At 35.2% G+C, this 20,221-nt stretch overlaps 1 protein-coding gene across 1 annotated transcript in view; it reads left to right on the top strand.

Moving 5' to 3' along the window:
- LOC145665916 (DNA mismatch repair protein Msh3-like) overlaps positions 1-20,221 on the top strand; it is a 75,546-nt gene that overhangs the window by 7,513 nt on the left and 47,812 nt on the right. Inside the window, exons 4-9 of the mRNA XM_081733021.1 lie at positions 11,394-11,502; positions 13,642-13,790; positions 13,921-13,942; positions 14,430-14,563; positions 15,545-15,699; positions 17,992-18,207. Of these exons, the coding sequence (XP_081589147.1) occupies positions 11,394-11,502; positions 13,642-13,790; positions 13,921-13,942; positions 14,430-14,563; positions 15,545-15,699; positions 17,992-18,207 (785 nt within the window). The remainder of the gene's footprint in view (positions 1-11,393; positions 11,503-13,641; positions 13,791-13,920; positions 13,943-14,429; positions 14,564-15,544; positions 15,700-17,991; positions 18,208-20,221) is intronic.

Raw genomic sequence — 20,221 nt, 5'->3', positions numbered from 1 at the left:
TTCAGTTGTAAGGCCGTGAAATAAAAGCACGTGCAATTGTTGATGTTCGGTTTCTTCAAACGCTTGAACGAGCCTATTTTTGGATACTGAAAATTTCACGTGTTACATTTTGTTAGTGTTAATGAGTTTGTATAGATTTTCGATCGGAACATTTATTTCACTTTCTTCCGCTGAATCCACCTGTAATTTTATGCTACACTTCGACACTACGTTCAAAGTATTGTCTAGTTCGTAAAAGCTGCTCTCTGTGTTGTCTTTCTCCAATAAATGGAGTATTTAAAAAAAAAAAAAAAAAAAAAAAAAACAGAAAGAAAAGAAAATGGTAAAAGAAATTTATTGTGATTGATACACGAGTACATACCTTGGCTATTTTTAACTTGTTCGTTATGAACCTCCAGACATTTCTGGTAACGTGGCACAAGCTTTCGTATATCCTTTGTATAAAAATCTGCCGCCTGAAAGTGCAACCAGTCCAGAACTGATGTCTGGAGCACTTCACTGTCTTTGAAACGCTTCGATCCAAAACACTTGCTAAGGTGAAAGAAATCGCTGAAGGCAAGATGGGGTCTGTAAGGGGATAATTGAATAGTTCCCATTGAAATTTTTGAAATGTCTCAACAATACGAGTAGCTGTGTGTAGGCGAGCGTTGTCATGGATCAGAGGAATTCCAAAGCGTAACATTCCTCTTTGCCGATCTTGGATGGCATGTCGCAGATTATTCACTATTCAGCAATACACTCATGCTGTTATTGTTTATGCAAGAATTCCATAAAAATCACACTCTTTTGGTCCCAAGACACAGTTGCGGTGATTTTGTGAACTGATGGTGTTTGTTTGAATTTCTTCGCTTTAGAACCAGAGATCCGCCATTGCACTGACTACTGCTTGGACTCCCCCAGTGGCGTACGATATCCAGGTTTCTTCCGCCGTCACTATGTAAGAAAAAAGGTATCCTTATCCTTCCCCCAGCGGGCCAAGAAATCACGTAACACCTTCTGTCATTTTTTTGCTCTTTGTGAGCGTCTGTCATCATTTGTGGCACCCATCTCGCACATTGTTACAACCCAACTGGTAAGTTAAAAGTCGATGCACTGTTTTCGCAGACACTTCCGGTTACTCTTTGGCGAGTTCAGTTATTGTGAATCGGCGACTGGATTACATTTTCTCGTTAATGCATTCCACCAAAACGTCCGTCTGAGTAGGCCTTCCACTACGCTTATCATCATGAATATTTATTTATTTTATTTATTTATATATTTATACAAGTAACAATACAGACATAGTGAACACACACACTGCACACACAAATAGTATATCTATATTCTTAGGCCGGAAATTCTCCGGAACTCCAGACTTATTATCAGGCCTATACAAAAAACTTGTTTAGAAACCAGCCTATATGGCCGAATGGCCTCCGGTATTCCACGAGGCGCAAAAAAAAAAAAAAAATAAAATAAAATAAATAAATAAATAAATAAAATAAAAAAAAAATAAAAAAAAAATTAAAACACATACTATGAAATACATGAAGACAGACATACACATACATATATATATTGGTGGCAACACTTCTAATACACACACCACAACTATAAAATTATTTTATTTTATTTTATTTATTTATTTATTTATTTATTTTTTTTACATTTATTAGCACTACGACTGGTAACCTCCGGAAATCCTTGACGTTAAGTTTCAGTCCTTGACAGGGTTTCTTTAATATTAATCATTATTATATTATAAATCATTTTTATAGCTGTTACTTTTTTTTTTTACTACAATTTCAATTAACTATCATTTAATTTATTATTAATTTTACATTATCTTTCAACAAGAAGACACACACATAATACAACCTAATGACATTATATGATTATAATAGATGGCTCTTCACAGAAGCTTTCGCTCGTGAGTGAGAAACCATCTTCATAAAGTATATATGAGTGAAATTTTATCATTTTTTCCTCTTTTTTCTCTTTTTCTTCCTTCTCTCCTCCATTTTTATTTATTTTTTTTAAATAAACCCCCCAGTAGTTGTAGATAAGCATATTTCAAGCGACGTTAGTCGATTATTTACTAATTTAATACATTAATTTAATACGTTAACGCTCTTAAGTCATCATTCTTTATTTCCTTTAACCAATTAGTTATTAGTATTTTTAATCTATGCATTTTTCCTTCTTCCCTAATTTCTTTTGGAGTATTATTATAAAGTTTCGGACCAAATAATATGTTTGATTTTGTGATATACCCTTATTTACTTTTAGTGTTTCAAGATCTTTGAGTTACTTTTCTTGTTCCATACCCATGAGAAATTTTATTCCATTCATTTTCATGTTTTTTTACATAGAGTAAGACTGCTTTTATATTGACAACCTAGCCACTCAGTGCCTAATTGGGGATGCAAAGTTGAGTGCAACTAGGCGCCTTCCACTCACCATCTAGAATGAGTGGGACAAACACTGATATTAACTTGCGAGAGGTTTCTCATTTGGGGATAATTTAAATAACGATACGTCCACTTCATTAAAATAAAACACTGTATTTCGTTATGCTTATGAGTGTACTGTAAGGTTTCAGAACTCTAGTAATGATGGATATTAAGATTCATTTTGCCAGACGAGTACAGAAACGGTCAAGTATTGAGCTTTTGAACCCTGATTCGGTGCTACACATACCTGGATGAACTGGTGTATTTCCCTCGTTGTTCCGGCGTTGAACTCGGCTCCTTTAAGCTGAATCTCCTAGCTGATGAAAGACGAAATGAGCATTGAGGTATGGCTCCTCTCCAATGCTACTCTCTGCGTGATGTCCTACGTTGTTAGGATGATTTGGAATATGAAGTATTTTCTCCTCCTGTCATCTGGCTAATTCTCGAATAGAACTCGGTTCTCCAAACTCGAACCGAAGAATGATCACTGTAACTTGATCATAGACTCTACTATAGACTTCCTATCGACTTTCGATGAATTCTCTTCCGAATGTCCAAGATCTGTCAAATCTCGAAGTACTCATCTCAAAACCTTCTCGTCCTCCAGTTTTGTTTCGCCTTGTCCAACCTCCGTCGTCTGCTTGTCGTCTGCTGCAGCACGTGCAACACCGTTTTCACATGGAGAGACAAATTCCTTCCATGTGTCAAAACTCAAAATTGCAATCCTCGACACGTTCTGATTTCCCGATTCTAAGCAATTCTCCGTACATCCGTAATCTCATGAAATTCGTGAAATCTTACAGATTCACTTTATACAATTTCTAGAATCTGGCTAATGTGAAGATAGACACATTGTCAACATTTCCTTCCTACATTGCCAGACTCTCAACGATGACATTCTTGTACACATGTGTTTACAATAAACTGCTGACACAAACATGAGCTACATTGTGCAGCTTGCATTTACTCACATATACAACATTTAATTCCCATAACCTCAATAAATGATTTTGTAACATAAACATAAAATAGAATCAAAATATACAAATTACTTTCCTCGAAAATCGAGTCCTGCTACAATATATAATTTTTCAACAGTTGTAAGACTGAAAATTCTCTTACAGGTTTTCTAGACTATCTTCTTTGTTTTTATTTAAACATATTCTTATAATATTATTTTGCTGAACTTTTAAAGGTCTTATATGCGTCTCATAGGCAGATCCCCAACTTAAGATACCATACTGTAATATATTTTGTGTTAGTGCATAATATACCATACGTAAAACTTTTAATTCTAAACACCCTCTTAATTGTACAAATTTATACAGCAATTTTCTTAATGTCTTGGCTACATGTTGAATATGCGATGTCCACTTTAAATGTTTATCAATTTTCACTCCTAAATAATTTTGTTCAGTTACATTATTTATTGTATTACAGTTACAGTCTAAAGTATTAATACAGTTATGATATTTAAAGCAAAATTTTGTGGCTGTCCGGTTATTGTTGGTGAGAAAGCAATATAATTGGTTTTCGTTAAGTTTAGTACCAAGGAATTTTGTTCAAGCCATTGTTTTACTTTCTTTACTGTTATTTGCGCTTTTTTATAAGTTTCTTCCCACTTTTTTCCTGTTATTGTTATAGTGGTGTCGTCTGCAAAAGATTGAATATAGCCATCAATGCCTATATTGTACAAATCATTTATATAAATTATAAATAAAATTGAACCTAATACTGATCCTTGTGGCACTCCTGTGTTAAGTCACTCATAAAATTTCCAATTTTAACAGCTTGCAATCTATTACTTAAATAACTAGTAAACCACGAGAGTACTACACCTCTTACTCCATAATGTTCTAGCTTAGTTAACAATATATTATGAGATATTGTATCGAATGCTTTGGTTAAGTCCAAAAATATTGTTATTACTTTTTCATTATGATCCATGTAATTTGTTATTATTTCCGTTAGTTTATAAATTGCATCAGATGTACTTCTCTCTTTTCTGAAACCAAACTGATTTAATGCAAGTATGTTATTAGTTTCAAGAAAGGAAACTAATCTCTTTTTAATACATTTTTCTAATATTTTAGCACAATTACTAAGTAGCGATATTGGTCTATAGTTATTGAGATCCTTTCTTGACCCTTTTTTATATACTGGTTTCACGAGTGCTAGTTTAAATTGATTAGGGAAAATACCTGTTTCTAAACTCATATTATATATATGCAACAGTGGTTTAGTTATTTCTTCTTTTACATTTTTCAATATTTTAGCAGTTATTTCATCTAGTCCTGGAGCCGATTTTGCTTTTAGTTGGTTTATATGAAATGAGTTTTCTTGTTCAGTAATAGGCGTAAAAAACATACTATTTTTAGCTTTGTTTCCTAGATTTTCATTTATTTTGGTTAAGTTTACATCTTTTACTAACCTTTCACCTATATTGCAGAAATATTTGTTGAATGTGTCAACTACTAGTTTAGGATATTGCTGAAAGTTAATGTTACCCGTAGCCGTTTGTATTACTTTAATGTCCATGCTTTTGTTTTCTTTTTTGTCAATAATGTTCGATATTATATTCCATAATTTACCTGTATTGTTTTCACAATTAACAATCTGCTTTTTATAGTGCTCATTTTTTACCATTTTTATCAGTTGAGTTACCTTATTTCTATATTTTTTATAGTGTTTTTTTATTTCTAGATTATCTTTATTTTTTATTTTAAGTTTGCGTAATTTGTCTCTTTCTCGTATATGTAATATCAATTCATCAGTTATCCATGGCTTTAACTTACGATATTTTGGGATAGTTTTTTCAATTACTATTTGTGAAGTTTTAATACATTTTTGTAATGTCGAAATGAAAGCTGAAGTAGCTAAATTTACATCAAACTTTGATACACATTCAACCAACTACACTTCTGTATTTCATTTTTTAGTCTTTGGTAATCTATAATAGTTCGAGGTTTGTTTGTTATTGATTTATCGGCAATTTCCATATTTAAGTTAACACTAGTAATATAATGATCTGTAATTGCCGTATGCAATATTGCTGCAGTGACATTTTGATTATATTTTTGCCTTAAAAAGATATGATCTATACATGTTTTAGTTGTTTCAGTTACTCTTGTACAGGGTGGATTGATTTAAATCAGTCTGATTTAAATCACGATTTTAATCAAGATTTAAATCACTTGATTTTTTAAATAAAAATCGTTGATTTAAATCAAATTCCGAAATAAATTAATTTAAAGTGAAAATAAGTAAAATCCCGTTTCTATTCTATTATTTCGATTATAGAAGATAATAATCATAATACAATGAGACTCAAATGTATGCACAGCACAGTATGAAAACGAGTATCATGCAGAGGATGATTAGGAAAAATCCCGTGTTGAACGGCTAACGGGAGAATTTTGCTTTCTTCTCTTCGTAACATAGGGTTTTTAAATCGTTAAGTGGGCCGCGGTGGCTCAGTGGTAGAGCGTTCACCTCTGGTGCTTGGGGTCCCGGGTTCGATCCCAGCCCCCGCCAAGTGAACTTTGTGGTGGACAAACACCGTGTGCGTGGGTTTTCTCGGGGTTCTCCCGTTTCCTCCCACTTTCTTCATTCCACCATTTCATTCATTACTCATCATCATCGTCTCCTTTAGCCTAACCGGCATAACCGTGGGACGTAAAACTCAAAGATTTCATTTCATTTTTAAATCGTTAACTATTCCAACGGAGAAATCACATCGACATTTAAGACGAAAATTCTTTTATGTGCATGTCTATTTGTTTCTTTCCAGATAATAGGGGCGTTTTTAGAGGGGCCCGATCCCCTTTCCGAAACAAAAAAAAAAGAAAAAGAAAAGAAAAGAAAATTACAACTTTAGGCGAAATTTATGTACTAAATACATAGCATAGAAGTTCCTCGGTATCGTAATAGGGCAAATTTTGGATGCGTTAAAATATCGAATAATACTTTTGATAAAGTGGATTCTTTCAAATATCTAGGATCAATATTAACAGACGAAGACGATATTTACGAAGAAATTAAATGTCGACTAAAAGCAGGAAATTCGTGTTGTTATTCAGTTCAGAATCTCTTGTCGTCACGAATTCTGTCCAGGAATTTGAAGATTAAAATATATACGCCTGTTGTTCTCAGGGTGTCTAGTAAGCAAGCAAGCATAATCAAATTCCCTGACTTTCCCTGACAAAATTATAATTTTCCCTGACTCTGTCATTCTTTTTTTTTCATAGTAACTCATGAAAAGTAACTTATATTTAAATCATTAACATGAAATCTTTCAGTTTTACGTCTCACAGTTATGCCGGTTAGGCTAAAGGAGACGGTGATGAAATGAAGAAAGTGGGAGGAAACGGAAGAATCCCGAGAAAACCCACGACCACGGTGTTTGTCCACCACAAAGTCACACGGCGCGAGCTGGGATCGAACCAGGGAACCCAAGCCCCGGAGGTGAACGCTCTACCAATGAGCCACCGCGCCCCCAACTTATATTTAAAGTGAACTGTGTTTTCACCATTCTTTATATTCTTATACAATATTCTACAAACGTACACACGAACCAATTCATTCACCTGTAATTTATGACTATTTTAGTGGCATCCCTTCACCCGTCACAGCCTGGGAAAGATTTTTCCCTGACACACAATGAAATTCCCTGACTTTCCCTGACTGGTAGACAGCCTGCTTCTATATGGTTGCGAAACATGGTCGCTTACTATGAGGGAAGAACGTAGACTGAAAGTATTTGAGAACAAGATCCTGAGACAAATATTCAGATCCAAGAGGAGCGGGAATGGGGGAAACTTCATCACGAGGAACTACATAGTTTATACGGTTTACCAAACATTGCTAGGGTCATCAAGTCTAGGAGACCCAGGTGTGCAGGTCATGTAGCCAGGATGGATGAAATTAGGAACATTTTCAAATTCTTAAGTGGAAGACCAATCGGAAAACGACCATTAGGAAGATCTAGGCGCAGATGGGAGGACAATATTAAGATGAATCTCGCAGAAATAGGAATACAAAATAGAAAATGGATGCAGTTGCTAAGGATAGAAGTCAGTGGAGAGTTTTCGTGAACGCGGCATTGAACCTCCGGGTTCCATAGGCCATAGAGTTAATTAGTTAATTTTAGGCGAAATTTATGTACTTTACATGTATTTCGTGCCGCTGGCTAGTTTCCATTTTTTAAAAATATACTCCTGCCAGATATCAGGAACTTTCGTGAAAAGAAAAATGTCATGTTGATAAACGTTGCTGTACGTTTTTTCCTTAATGCTTAAGAAATATTGTTTCGGATTGAAATAGGTTAACGATTGAGGATTAATTCGAAATTAAACCAAAATACTTTCACTTAAATGGCATAATTGGCATTTAATATTAATTCCTAATGTTTTTTCTCCAGTTCGCGACTTGTATTATACGAGGAGAAAGATTTGATTTAAATCAAAAAAATCGATTTAAATCAAAAAAATCAACAAAAATGATTTTTATTAAAAAAATCTTGATTTTTTTCCACCCTGCTCTTGTATAATTATTTATACATGATATATACCCGTTTTTATAAAGTATGTTTAAGTAGTTGTCTACATTTTCGTCGTACCTATTACTTAATATGTCAAAATTTATGTCTCCAATAACCAACCCATTTGTTTTAACATATTTAAGTTCATTTTCGAAGGAGCGTAAGAATTCTCCTTCATTACCACTTGGCGTTCTATAAATACACATTAAATTATAGTTTTCTTTGCCATATGAAATATTTAAACTTAGACCAGAAGCATCATTTAATTCTAATTCTATAATATTCTCAATACTAATATTATTATTTATAAATACCATTACACCATCTGCTTTATTTAGAGATCGTTTTGTGAAGAAACAATGATAATTTTTTAAATTTATTTCATATTGATTATGCCATGTTTCGGAGAGAACTAATACGTGTAAATTAAATTCTAAATTTTGTAATAAAATTAAAAGCTCATCCCAATTTTTACGAACACTTCTAATATTAAGATTCAAGATGTTGATACCAATTTTATCTTTAAACACGCTATTAAATAAAGTAACAGCTTCGCATACATTAGTTTCGATATTTTGTTGAGTATTTATATCTTCAATTATAGAACATGTTTCAAGCATTTATTTAACCCTTCCTACAATTCTTTCTACCTGTTTTTGCTGAAAATTACGTCAATTTATCAACATCTTCTAGGCTACGTAATATAAAAACATCTTTATCTCCCTCTCTTTTACGCAAATTTATGCTACCTGTACTATCTACCCACAGGAAGGCATAATTCTTTTCGCTTTTAATTTTCCTGGCTTTTCCAAATACCTTTCTGCGGTTTAGAGTTAGACTTTGATTGACAGATGGGTTCATTATGGTTATATCCTAAGTGGGTACAATTGAGATTCCTCTTTACTTTACGTTTCTGGAGGAAATTTTCTTTAACTTCTCTCCGAACAAACTTAACCATTATTGTTCCTGATGTTTGGTGAGGAGCTTTCTTTACTCTATGGCATACATCTATCATTTCTCCTTCAATGTTTATGTCTAAAGCACGGCCCAACTGTTTTACAACTTCATATGTATCTTCGTTCGTTTTTTTCTGGTACACCCTGTATTTCTAGCGTGTTTCGCCTTCCATACTAGTCGAGCTCATCTAATCTCATCTCAGTGTCTAGTAGCTGCTTTTTGAGAGCGATGTTTTCTTCCTTCAGCCGTTCAATAGTAGCAAGGCACGCTGAAATGCTTTCTGATTGTTTTTTGATGATGTCTGCATTTTCATCCAGTTTCTGATGCGCCAGGTCAAGAGACTTTCCAAGTTCACGCTCAAGGTCGGTGTTGTTTTCTTTAATCACGGAGATATCATCTTTTAGTTCTTTTAACAGTTTATAAATGTCTTCGATAGATGGAAGCACTTCATTCTGTTCTGAATTGGTATTACGCCTAGCTTTTATGCAACCTTTACACTTCCAAGGCAGATTTGATTGTTTCATATATTCCACGTCACTTTCTTTTAACTGCGAACATTTTAGGTGGGTCCAGTTTAGACACTCAGTGCACTGAATTTTGGAGGTAACGTCTTGTCTCAGAACAGGTTTAGAACACTCAATGCAGGAGCTCATGATGTTTGTTTATATCTTATGTTCGTACTCCTATTCAGGCATTTGATGTTTACGTGTCAATCAATTTATGATTTTTGCAACAGATAGTAAAGTCAGCGATATTATTTAACAAAATGTATCTAGTTAAATGTAAGAGTACTTACCGAATTCGTTATTCTTCTATCACTTCACTCACGTAAACAGTATCACTTAAATTTAAACTAAATATTAGGGGCACTTTATAGTGTGTCTTTACACATCCATACCAGTGTTGCCAGTGTATCTGAACGCCCTTCACAAAACTCTCTGCACTATTGCCTGATTTCTACTTGACTCATTACTGTTGATCCATAAATGGCATATAATTTCCGATGGATGTCAGCTGCAATCTGTCCTTTGGAGTTCAGAAATCGTATGACTGATTTCACTTCACGTTAAGCAGGAATTTTGTATTACGGTAGCCATTTTACCTTACCGTTGCCCGCACGTACGCAACTCCACTCGGACGGTTCTATCTCTGTTGCAAGCACAGAATACCAAGGCATTTTCCTGAGTATGCTCAACTTCATCAGTGCCAACCTCGTGTAAAAATTATCGGCTTTTTTTAACATGCGACTCGTAGTTATTATATCGTATTATTGTCCCGTCTAAGGTAGCCTCAGTGCTGAAAAGGGACATCAGACTCACATCACCCACAACAACAACAACAATAATAATAATAATAATAATAATAATAATAATAATCTATTAGGTAAGTGTTTTATAATTTCATAATAAAATACATTATATTTGTTTCTATAGTGTTAGGTTTAAATTTCTGAGCTTTTGACATCTATAGCCATGTTAGCCCATCACGTATGAGGGATGACGTCCTTCGGCGGTCACGTTGCCCAGGGTATTGGGGGAGGAGGGAAGCGGGCTGGGACCCTTATGGTAGGTACACTCATATCCAAAATTATTGTCGCATGTCTATAAATATGTTGTTGTAGGAATATACTTTGATAACGAATTCAATGGTATTTCTTATAATGTTAGTATGTGTATAATCGGCAAAAGCATATGCGTGACAAATTTCATGTCAAAAGAACAGTAAATAAGAACAATAAAACGAAAATAAAACTTTCTTGTCCATTTAGCAACCTTTTGTTTTACTCATTCTAATTTTCGTATTTATAATTCTTTTCCTATGAAATTTACCACAAATATACATTTTCCAGATTATACACATAGTATCAGTATTAAAAGTACCCTGCAAAATCATTATCAGACTATATTCTTACAAGAAGACAGTTATAGATATGCAACAATCATTTTGGACACGAGTGTACCATTCTGGCATTTGTCTGATATGAATGAGGAAACCCAAGAAAAAAACTCACACAGGATGGTTGGTCTGAAAAAGCTGCTACACCTTTCCGACCGAGCCTCCCCACCGGGAGTCGAACTTGTTGCGTTTTTATATTTTCATTGTTCTAGTTTAACAGGAGAAGATACATTGCTTATGTGTCATCGTTGCCATGTTTTCTTGGATTGTTTTTCCATGAACATGGGAAAATCTGTGTGGCTAATTAAATATCAGGGAAAATTTCGAAAAATGTTTTGGAAAATTAGGAAAAGTCGAGGAATTCTTTCCCGTAAATTTTATCACCACCCAGTTATCCCTGGATATTGTGTTCACCGAGGGACGTCATTTTCATACTTGATGGGTTCGATGCCATAAATGCCGGTAATAGAGAAATATACACAGGCCAGGCAAATGCCTGTATATATATATATATATAATAAATAAAATTATTATTGTTTACTTGTTTATTTTTATTTTTGTTTTTTCAGATAGCTTCAAAGGAACTTAATATAATTGCATATTTGGATCATAATTTTCTGACATGTAGCATCCCAACGCATCGGCTCAATGTGCATGTGAGAAGACTCGTTGCGAAAGGTAAGAAATGTAGCTTGCTGTGCTTTCACCCTTAACTAAGGAAGTGTTTTAAGTCAGATTTATTGGTAATAGAGAAAATAAGACTTATGTGTGATAGTTTTTTTTCGAGATTCTCCTATTTCCTCCCACTTTCTTCATTCCACCATTTCATTCATTTCGCATCATCACACAGCATAAACGTGGAAAATAAAACTGAAAGATTTTTTTTTTCGAAAAGCTTCCTCCGATGTTTTTAAGCTGTGTCGTATGTTCATTCACCTTATACAACTCCTGTAAGGATTGACTGCGGTTTTCTATATTTATCGCACGCATTCTTTTATCGATTTTCATCCATGATTGCGGTTGCAGATCTGCCATTTCGATGTTTATCCGCCACAGAGGTTTCTTCCTCCCGGAACTTTTTCACCCATTTTCTAACATATTGCTTCCTCGTAATACGCCGCTTGTAACCTGGCGTAGATCCCTGGAACTTGGCAACTCTACTTGCAACAACTCGATCACAGCTTGCTTTCTCCCCCTGCTATTCGTGCTTATTTATTTATCTGCAAATAATAATAATAATAAAGTGGGCATTAGTAACATGTCGAATATTTATTTGAATTTCTATTATGAGGAATTATTGCAGTGGAGATTAATTTCGGAAGGCCTTATACATTTTTTTTTTTTTTTTGTCAATTTCTACAAGAGATTTTGTTAAAATTCCAGAAGGATTTACACGAACGAATTTATAAAATCTGAAGTAAGTAATGTGCGTTTACATATTAATTATCTCATTGCCTGATAGACATATTGAGATGCATATCTATTATACCATTGTAATTTCCTGTAATTCCTTCAACAGTATTAATGAGTCTCAATTTTTATTGGTCATAATCTTGAAATATGAAAGCTTGTTTCTTTATGTATGTATGTTCCAGGATTGTTACAAAAGTTTTAAGCCTACCTATGAATGGACCAGCAGAGAGTTTATGCATGGATTTACTTTTCAACATGGTTCTCTGACAAACCAACACAGTTTGCCTTCTATGTTCAAGTGCGTTAATGCAGTTGGTAAAAAATGTTTTGTCGAAGGCATGTAAAATTTCATCTACTTCATGCATGACGTCATCATCAGTATCGAAATGTGTACCTTCCAACTTCTTTCTAAGCTTTAGAAAGAAATGAAAGTCAGAAGGTACCAAATCAGGCGAGAAAGATGTGTGGGGGACCAATCCGTAGCCGCAATCGTGAATTGCTGCCATTGCAATGGTTGACTTGTGGCTAGGGGCAGTGTCTTGATAGAAAAGTACACCTGATGTCAGTTTCCCACGACGCTTCTGCCGAATATTATCACGCTGCTGTCATAGAAGACCTGCATAGTACTCTCAAGTCACTGTTCGCCCCTTTGAAAGATAATCCACTATCACTATCCCTTCCGAATCCCAGAAGACTGTAGCCGTAACTTTTCCAGCTGAGGGCGTTGACTTTGCCTTCTTCGGATGGGAGGATGAGGGGTGTTTCCACAGCTTGGAACTTCGTTTGGATTCTGGTTGGTAATGGTGAGCCCGGGTTTATCTATTGTTATGAATCGAATGCGAAAGGCGTCTGGATTTTTGTGGAGGAGATCAAGATTGTCCTTGAAATGTTTCGTCTGGTGAGCTTTTGATCAGGTGTCAAAAGTTTTCGAACCCTTCTCGCGGAAGCTTTGCTCATTCCCAGATGCTGGGTGATAATTCGATCAACGCTTGCAGTAGATAAGTCCACTGTCTCAGCAATCTGCCTGATGGTCATTCGCAGATCATTCACTGTGTCATATGTGGCAATTTTTTCACTGTGGCATATGAAATGGCACTATCACTTAAAGTAGCAACCATATCGGCGTGGATTTCCTGCGGCTTAAAATCTTTCTTGGGGAGATATTTAATAAGAACTCTCGCCTTCAGTTTCTCCATTTCGTCCCGCTTTGCTCACTTTTCTGCATTTCTGGACCTGTAACAACAGGATAAATGCCGATATTAATACCAAATTTGGTATGACGTCATAGGAAGATTCAATAAATATGGCCTAAAAGTATTACATGTCTAGTTCTAATAAATATTTCTTGGTTAGACTTAGAATTTATGTAACAACCCTCGTATTTATTTATTTTTTAAATTCCAGGGTTCAAGGTGGGAGTAGTAAAACAAACAGAAACAGCTGCGTTGAAAGCAAGTGGAGATAACAAGAATGCTCCATTCGAACGTCAGTTAACTGGCATCTACACGAAAGCTACTTTAATTGGAGAAGATATCCTTTACATTGCATATCAAGTTCAAATATAACAATTGCATAACGTATCTAACTCTGGTATTGAAGGAAATCGTCAGTGTCCATCTGAATGTTAAATTGCATTAGTTACAGAAGAGTATCTTCATGATCATTTTCAAAATTCTGTTTTAGAGAATGATTTATTTGTTAGATAGTATAGGCGCTTAAAAAGGTGTATAACAATAATTCTGACGAGGTTGGTTGGTTATGTGATTTAATTAGAGCTTTTAATTAGAGCTTTTCCTGTTAAATCTTAGAATTACCGCATTTGCCGTATTCATGTAAAAGCACAACCTTGTATGAAAATGTGAAATTTATTTTATTTAAAATTTGAGAATAGCATAACTATTGACAATCGATTATAGCGACAACTATGAACAAAATTGTAAATTAATCCAGATCATTTGTCACTAGTTCAGTGGAAACTTCCTTTTTCTTTTAAAATACCAATATATAATTTGCTGTGAATACAGATTAATCTAATTACTACATACTTTTATTTCCGTATTTAGCTAGATAAATTCCTTGCATTTTAGGAGTTATTGCCTAAGGATTTTTCAGTGTATTTTTAATTATGAGAAACTATTATTTTATTAAATTAGCAATAGCAAAAGGGTCTTATGTGTATATTTCCTTAACAGTTACACATGTCGATTCTATTTCTTTATCTGAAGAAGCAGAGATTTCTGAAGATAGTGACGCTTCTTATCTTATGTGCATATGTGAGGTGCCTGCCGGCAACAAGAGAGATCGTCGTATGGATATCGGGATGGTGGTAAGAATTTCAATTTCATTAAATTGGTCCGTGTAATCTCACGTGCATCGGAGCCCAAGTCTGTCGTCCTAAGGCTCGTAGCCTAACTATGTAGACACTTGGGAGCCCTGAAAACAGACTTGTAATTCGGGGAAAAAGTTCTCAGTATGTGAAGTCGTAACGATTGAAATAATTACCTACAACTTTAAAAAATTTGAAGGGTACTTTACTTAAAATAAGAAACTCAAACTAAAGTTCGATTAGTTAAACTGTGAGTTAAACTTTATTAAGAGCCAAACACCAATTTTTGAAGCGGAACGCCTCCTTGGTACTCAAATCATCTCCTCTTATCGTTCCTTTCTTGCTTTCCTGCTTCCTTGCTTTCTTTCTTTCACTCCATTCATTCATTCTTTCTTTCCTTCCTTTCTTTTATTTATTTCTCTTTCTTTCTTTATCTTTCTTTCTTTCTCTTTTTCTTTCTTTCGTCCGTCCTTCCTTCCTTTCTTCAGAGTTCAGTACTCAAAGTGGTCCTAACTATGAATGTACGTGCTTTCGATGAGCGTAGTCCAGGTTTGATTCTCGGTTAGGGTAAACTATTCAATAAAATTCAAAGTAGTGGTTCGTGACCTACTTTAAAAAGTTGTCTTATATAGTTTTGGCCCTGATGGAATGTTTAAGTCAACTTAATCAATTGACATGTTAAATTCCAACCAAAATCAATTGAATTTGGCTTTGTTAGTAGTTGCCAAAGGTGTAGAAAGTCTAGAAGAAGAATACTGTAGTAGACGAGGAAGATTTATTTTCATTACCTAACTTATAAAACTATTTATAACTTTATTTTGTTGCTTGTGTAACATGCTTTCATTTATTTTTTACTTGTTCAAGTGGCGGTGGTAGAGATTAAATGAATAAAGATTTTGCTGAAACATGTGTACAACTTTCAACTGAATTATAAATGCGAAGAGAAAATATAAATAAAGTTGAATCCAATCTCTTATCCAGGCTTTGGATCCATCAACAGGACAAGCTGTGTACGATACATTTGAGGACGGACCTGGACGAGAAGAATTGGAGAAGCGAATGGAACATATTAATCCTGCAGAAGTTTTGTGTTCTGTCTCTATGTCGGATGATACGGATAGATTGCTACAAAACAGGTCTGTGTTTTATATCAAAATAACAGTATTGCATTTTGTAATAAATAAAAAAAAAACTTTATCCGTAAAATTTGATATTTGTGTTCTAGAGTGGTTTAGTGGTACACTATTTAGCATTCGAGCTCCTTCGTGGCTAAGCGGTTAGCGTGCGCGCCTTTGGCGTGGGAGACCCGGGTTCGATTCCCGGCGGGAGCTCATGTTCGGATTCCACGTTAATCAGCGGGCCGCGGTGGCTCAGTGGTAGAGCGTTCACCTCTGGTGCTTGGGGTCCCGGTTTCGATTCCAGTCCCCGCCAAGTGAACTTTGTGGTGAACAAATACCGTGTGCGTGGGTTTTCTCGGGGTTCTCCCGTTTCCTCCCAGTTTCTTCATTCCACCATTTCATTCATTACTCATCATCACCGTCTCCTTTAGCCTATGCGGCATAACCGTGGGACGTAAAACTGAAAGATTTCATTTTCCACGTTAATCAGTAGGTCCACGTCTCATATAGCCTCGCTGCTGAACGGGACGCTAAACTAAAATCACATCACATCACTATTTAGCATTCGAACATGAACAACTTGTGCGGGGGACTATTCAGTCCATTGCTTCTGTTGTAGTTTCAATTAACCTAAAGGTCTAAAGTGTAAATAATTTAAAGTTTATGTATGTGAAAGTAACTACTACAAGAATCATAATAAGATTTTGGGAAACTTACCGCACTAGAACTAAGTAATTCAGTTTAAAATTAGGAGGTTCTGTACTGATATCTTCAAATACCATGTATGAATGTCTATATACCTGGATGTAGAGGGTAGTTATTTTGCACATTACAGTACTTATATAATAAAATACGTCTATACCAATAAAAGAATAATTGGGTACCGCATATTCAAGAATTATTAAAACCATGATCATGAACTTACGGTTGACCATAAAAAACAGTTATGTAAAGATTGAGGTACCAATGAAGAGATCAGTCACTACATTTCTAAATAGTATGCAGTAAACAAGGGGTTTCAAAATAGACTTTTAAAAAGTACTAATATGTTAATTATTGCTAAAATAATGTTATTTTTAAATTGGAATTTATTTTATGTAAAAGGTCTTTGAATAATTGTGTCGCAAGTTAAGTTTCATATTGGGACATTTTAAAAGTGGAAAAAAGCAGTAGTTTTTAAGTTTAACGTCCCACGTTAAGCACCGAACGGTGTGAATGAAGTGGTGGAATAAAGAAAATGGGAGAAAATGGAAAAACGACAAGAAAACCTCTACAGATATGGCGTTTTTCATCACGAAGCCCACATGACGGGACCTGGGATCGAACCAGGGACCCCCAAGAGATGAGCGATCAACGACTGAGCCACCTCTAGTAGTAATAGTAATTGGTTTTCTTCTTCATCATCATCATCATCATCATCATCATCATCATCATCATCATCATCATCATCATCATCATCATCATCATCATCATCATCATCATCATCATCATCATCATCATCATCATCATCATCATCATCATCATCATCATCATCATCATCATCATCATCATCATCATCATCATCATCATCATCATCATCATCATCATCATCATCATCATCATCATCATCATCATCATCATCATCATCATCATCATCATCATCATCATCATCATCATCATCATCATCATCATCATCATCATCATCATCATCATCATCATCATCATCATCATCATCATCATCATCATCATCATCATCATCATCATCATCATCATCATCATCATCATCATCATCATCATCATCATCATCATCATCATCATCATCATCATCATCATCATCATCATCATCATCATCATCATCATCATCATCATCATCATCATCATCATCATCATTATTATTATTATTATTATTATTATTATTATTATTATTATTATTATTTAAACACTACTTTATTTAAACCGCAAGCTATAAGATTTGCTACAAATAATAATAATAAAACATACAGAGCTGTAGCCTATCGTTTTCATATGGATGATTCCAACATAGGTCGATGAACAAAGCGGAAGCATCTTGAAGTAGTAAATCGAAAGAGAGGCTATTTGGAGGAAAACGTCTCAATTAACTACAGTTGAAGGAAAACTATTGACCTTTGAGAACGACAAAAGAAGTGTTGGTTGTGCTGTAACCATATGCTATGATACGCTTTAAAGCTCGTAAAGAAGTTTGAGGGATAGAGATAAGTTGTCATGATTCTTGATACTTTTAAGATGTTAAAACTGTATTTTTCTTAACGTTCTAAATTCGTTCTTGACGCTGTATCCTTTTATTTTCAGTCACGTTCGGATAGAACGATTAGAGAGAGATTCTTTCGACTTCACGACTGCATTAGTTAGATTAAGCTCATCATTTTCGTCTGATATCAATGGATCATCTCAAAGCATGGAAGTTCAAAAAATTGGAGACCTACCACCATTGGTCATCAACTGTCTTTCCGCGCTTCTACAGCACCTGAAAGAATTTGGCCTTCAAAATGTTCTTGATTTACGAGGGTAAGTTGGGCAAATGTCGGCAACTTAAAACAAAGTTAGCTACTGGATTGTATTGTGCGAAATGCTACCCAAAATTTCCGAGAATTTTGATATTCCGCCCAAATTAGTATTGGTGCGAATTTCTGTCGCTAGTTGTGTGTTGGTGTGTATTTCATCCATCATTCTGCCAAGCGGCATTGAAATAAGTGCACCCATTTTGTAGTGTTTGCTTGTTTCTTTATAGCGTCTTCGAGTTTGTGTACATATTTTTCAAAATGGCTGACTTGAAGGATCAAAGAAATTGCGTTTAGTTTTGTTTCAGTTGTTGAAAAAAGTGCAGTTTGTACCCACCAAACCTTCGGTTAGTAACGTTTAAGCCAAGGACAAAAGATTTGAGTGGCTTAAGCGTTTCAAAATTCTCTGGGCGTCTGTTGAAGGCAACAAACATTCGGGTCGACTGTCATCATGCACAACTCCGGACCGATCGCGAGAGTGTGTAAACTGATTCTTTAGGATATATCTGAAGAGATTCAAGCGGAATTGTAATAATTGTTCAACACCCTATAGGCAACGGGCTTTCAGTAATTCTCCCAACATCTGTAAAATCGCTGAAATCGTTGGATACAAACCTAGATGACGATAGAAAGGATTTAGGGTTAGTTTTCTGATTTTTATGACGAAATTCTTGGTAGCACCTCGTACTTCAGTCCAATTAATATTGTTGTTACCAGCTCTTTTGAGGTCTTGTTTTATATTATCTTGCGACATTTTAAGCATTTTGGTTTACCAAAACAAAAACGTCTGTCTGTTCATTGTACGTGCTGGAGACACAAAGTCTCAAGATTATTTGATGGATCACCCTAAATTTTCGCCAGGTTGTAGAGGATCAAATCTTAGGAATTAAGTTTGTTGATGGAGGTAATATTCAAACCGGAAGTGGCTGAAATCATCCATTTCTGGTTTTTACATTGATCTCTATAGAGCAAAAACGATAATAGAAAGAGAGGAGCGGGTTTCTTACAATCGATGAAGTCATAACAATGCCTTTTATCTCTAGCGTTAACTCTCTACTAAAACCGAAAATGATATAAATTCAGTATAATTTCCAGTTTCAATATTGATCTACATGTAGAGCAAACTGGAAGTGTTTGAGAACAATATTCTAACACGAATATTCGGAACCAAGAGAAACGAGAACGGTGAATGGCGGAAACTTCATAACGAGGAACTACATAATTTATATCGTTTACCAAACATTGTTAGGGTCATCAAATCTAGGAGGCTTACTCGCAGGTCATGTAGCCAGAATAGAAGAAAGTAGGAACGCTTTGAAAGATTTAACTGGAAATCCAATCGAAAAATGACCATTAGGAAGACCTAGGCGCAGATGGGAGGATGGATCTCGCAGAAATAGGAATAGCAAAGTAGAAATTGGATCCAGTTGGCTAAGGATAGAAGTCAATGGAAAGCTTTTGTGAACGCGGCATTGAACCTCCGGGTTCCATAGGTCATACAGTTAGTTAGTTACAGAGTAAAAGCAATAAAGGACAGCGAGAAGCTTACTTTATGAATCGGTTTAGCATTCTAAGAATAGATATTATCATCTCCATTAGCCCTCTATTCAAACCGGAAATAGCTAAATCAACCACCTCCGGTTTTAACGTTGATCACTCTAGAGGAAAAGCGATAATAGATAGCGAGAAGCTGTTTTTCTACAATCAGTTAGGCGTCCCAGGAATATATCCTGTGTTCACTCGAATCTCTGTACTAAAACTGGAAGTGGTAGAAATACTACGACTTCCAGTTTCAATATTAACTAAGAAAATATCACGCCACACAAACCAAACTACTTCCTTTTATGCATATATTTTAACCCCTTCCAATCTCCTCCCTCCCCCTCGAAAAACGTTTTCTTCCCTTTCCCCCGTAAAATGAAAATAATAAAGCCCAGCTGCGCTTAAAAAAAAAAAAAAAGTTTCAGCCGTTTCCCCGTGATATTGTTATAAACAAGGTCACATTCATGTGTATTTGTGTA

This window comes from Thermobia domestica, chromosome 12 (assembly GCF_964235325.1).
Source record: "Thermobia domestica chromosome 12, izTheDome1.hap1.1, whole genome shotgun sequence".
NCBI classification, from domain to species: Eukaryota; Metazoa; Arthropoda; class Insecta; order Zygentoma; family Lepismatidae; genus Thermobia; species Thermobia domestica.
Note: the sequence above shows the minus strand (reverse complement) of the source record. Positions and strands in the feature narration are given on the sequence as shown.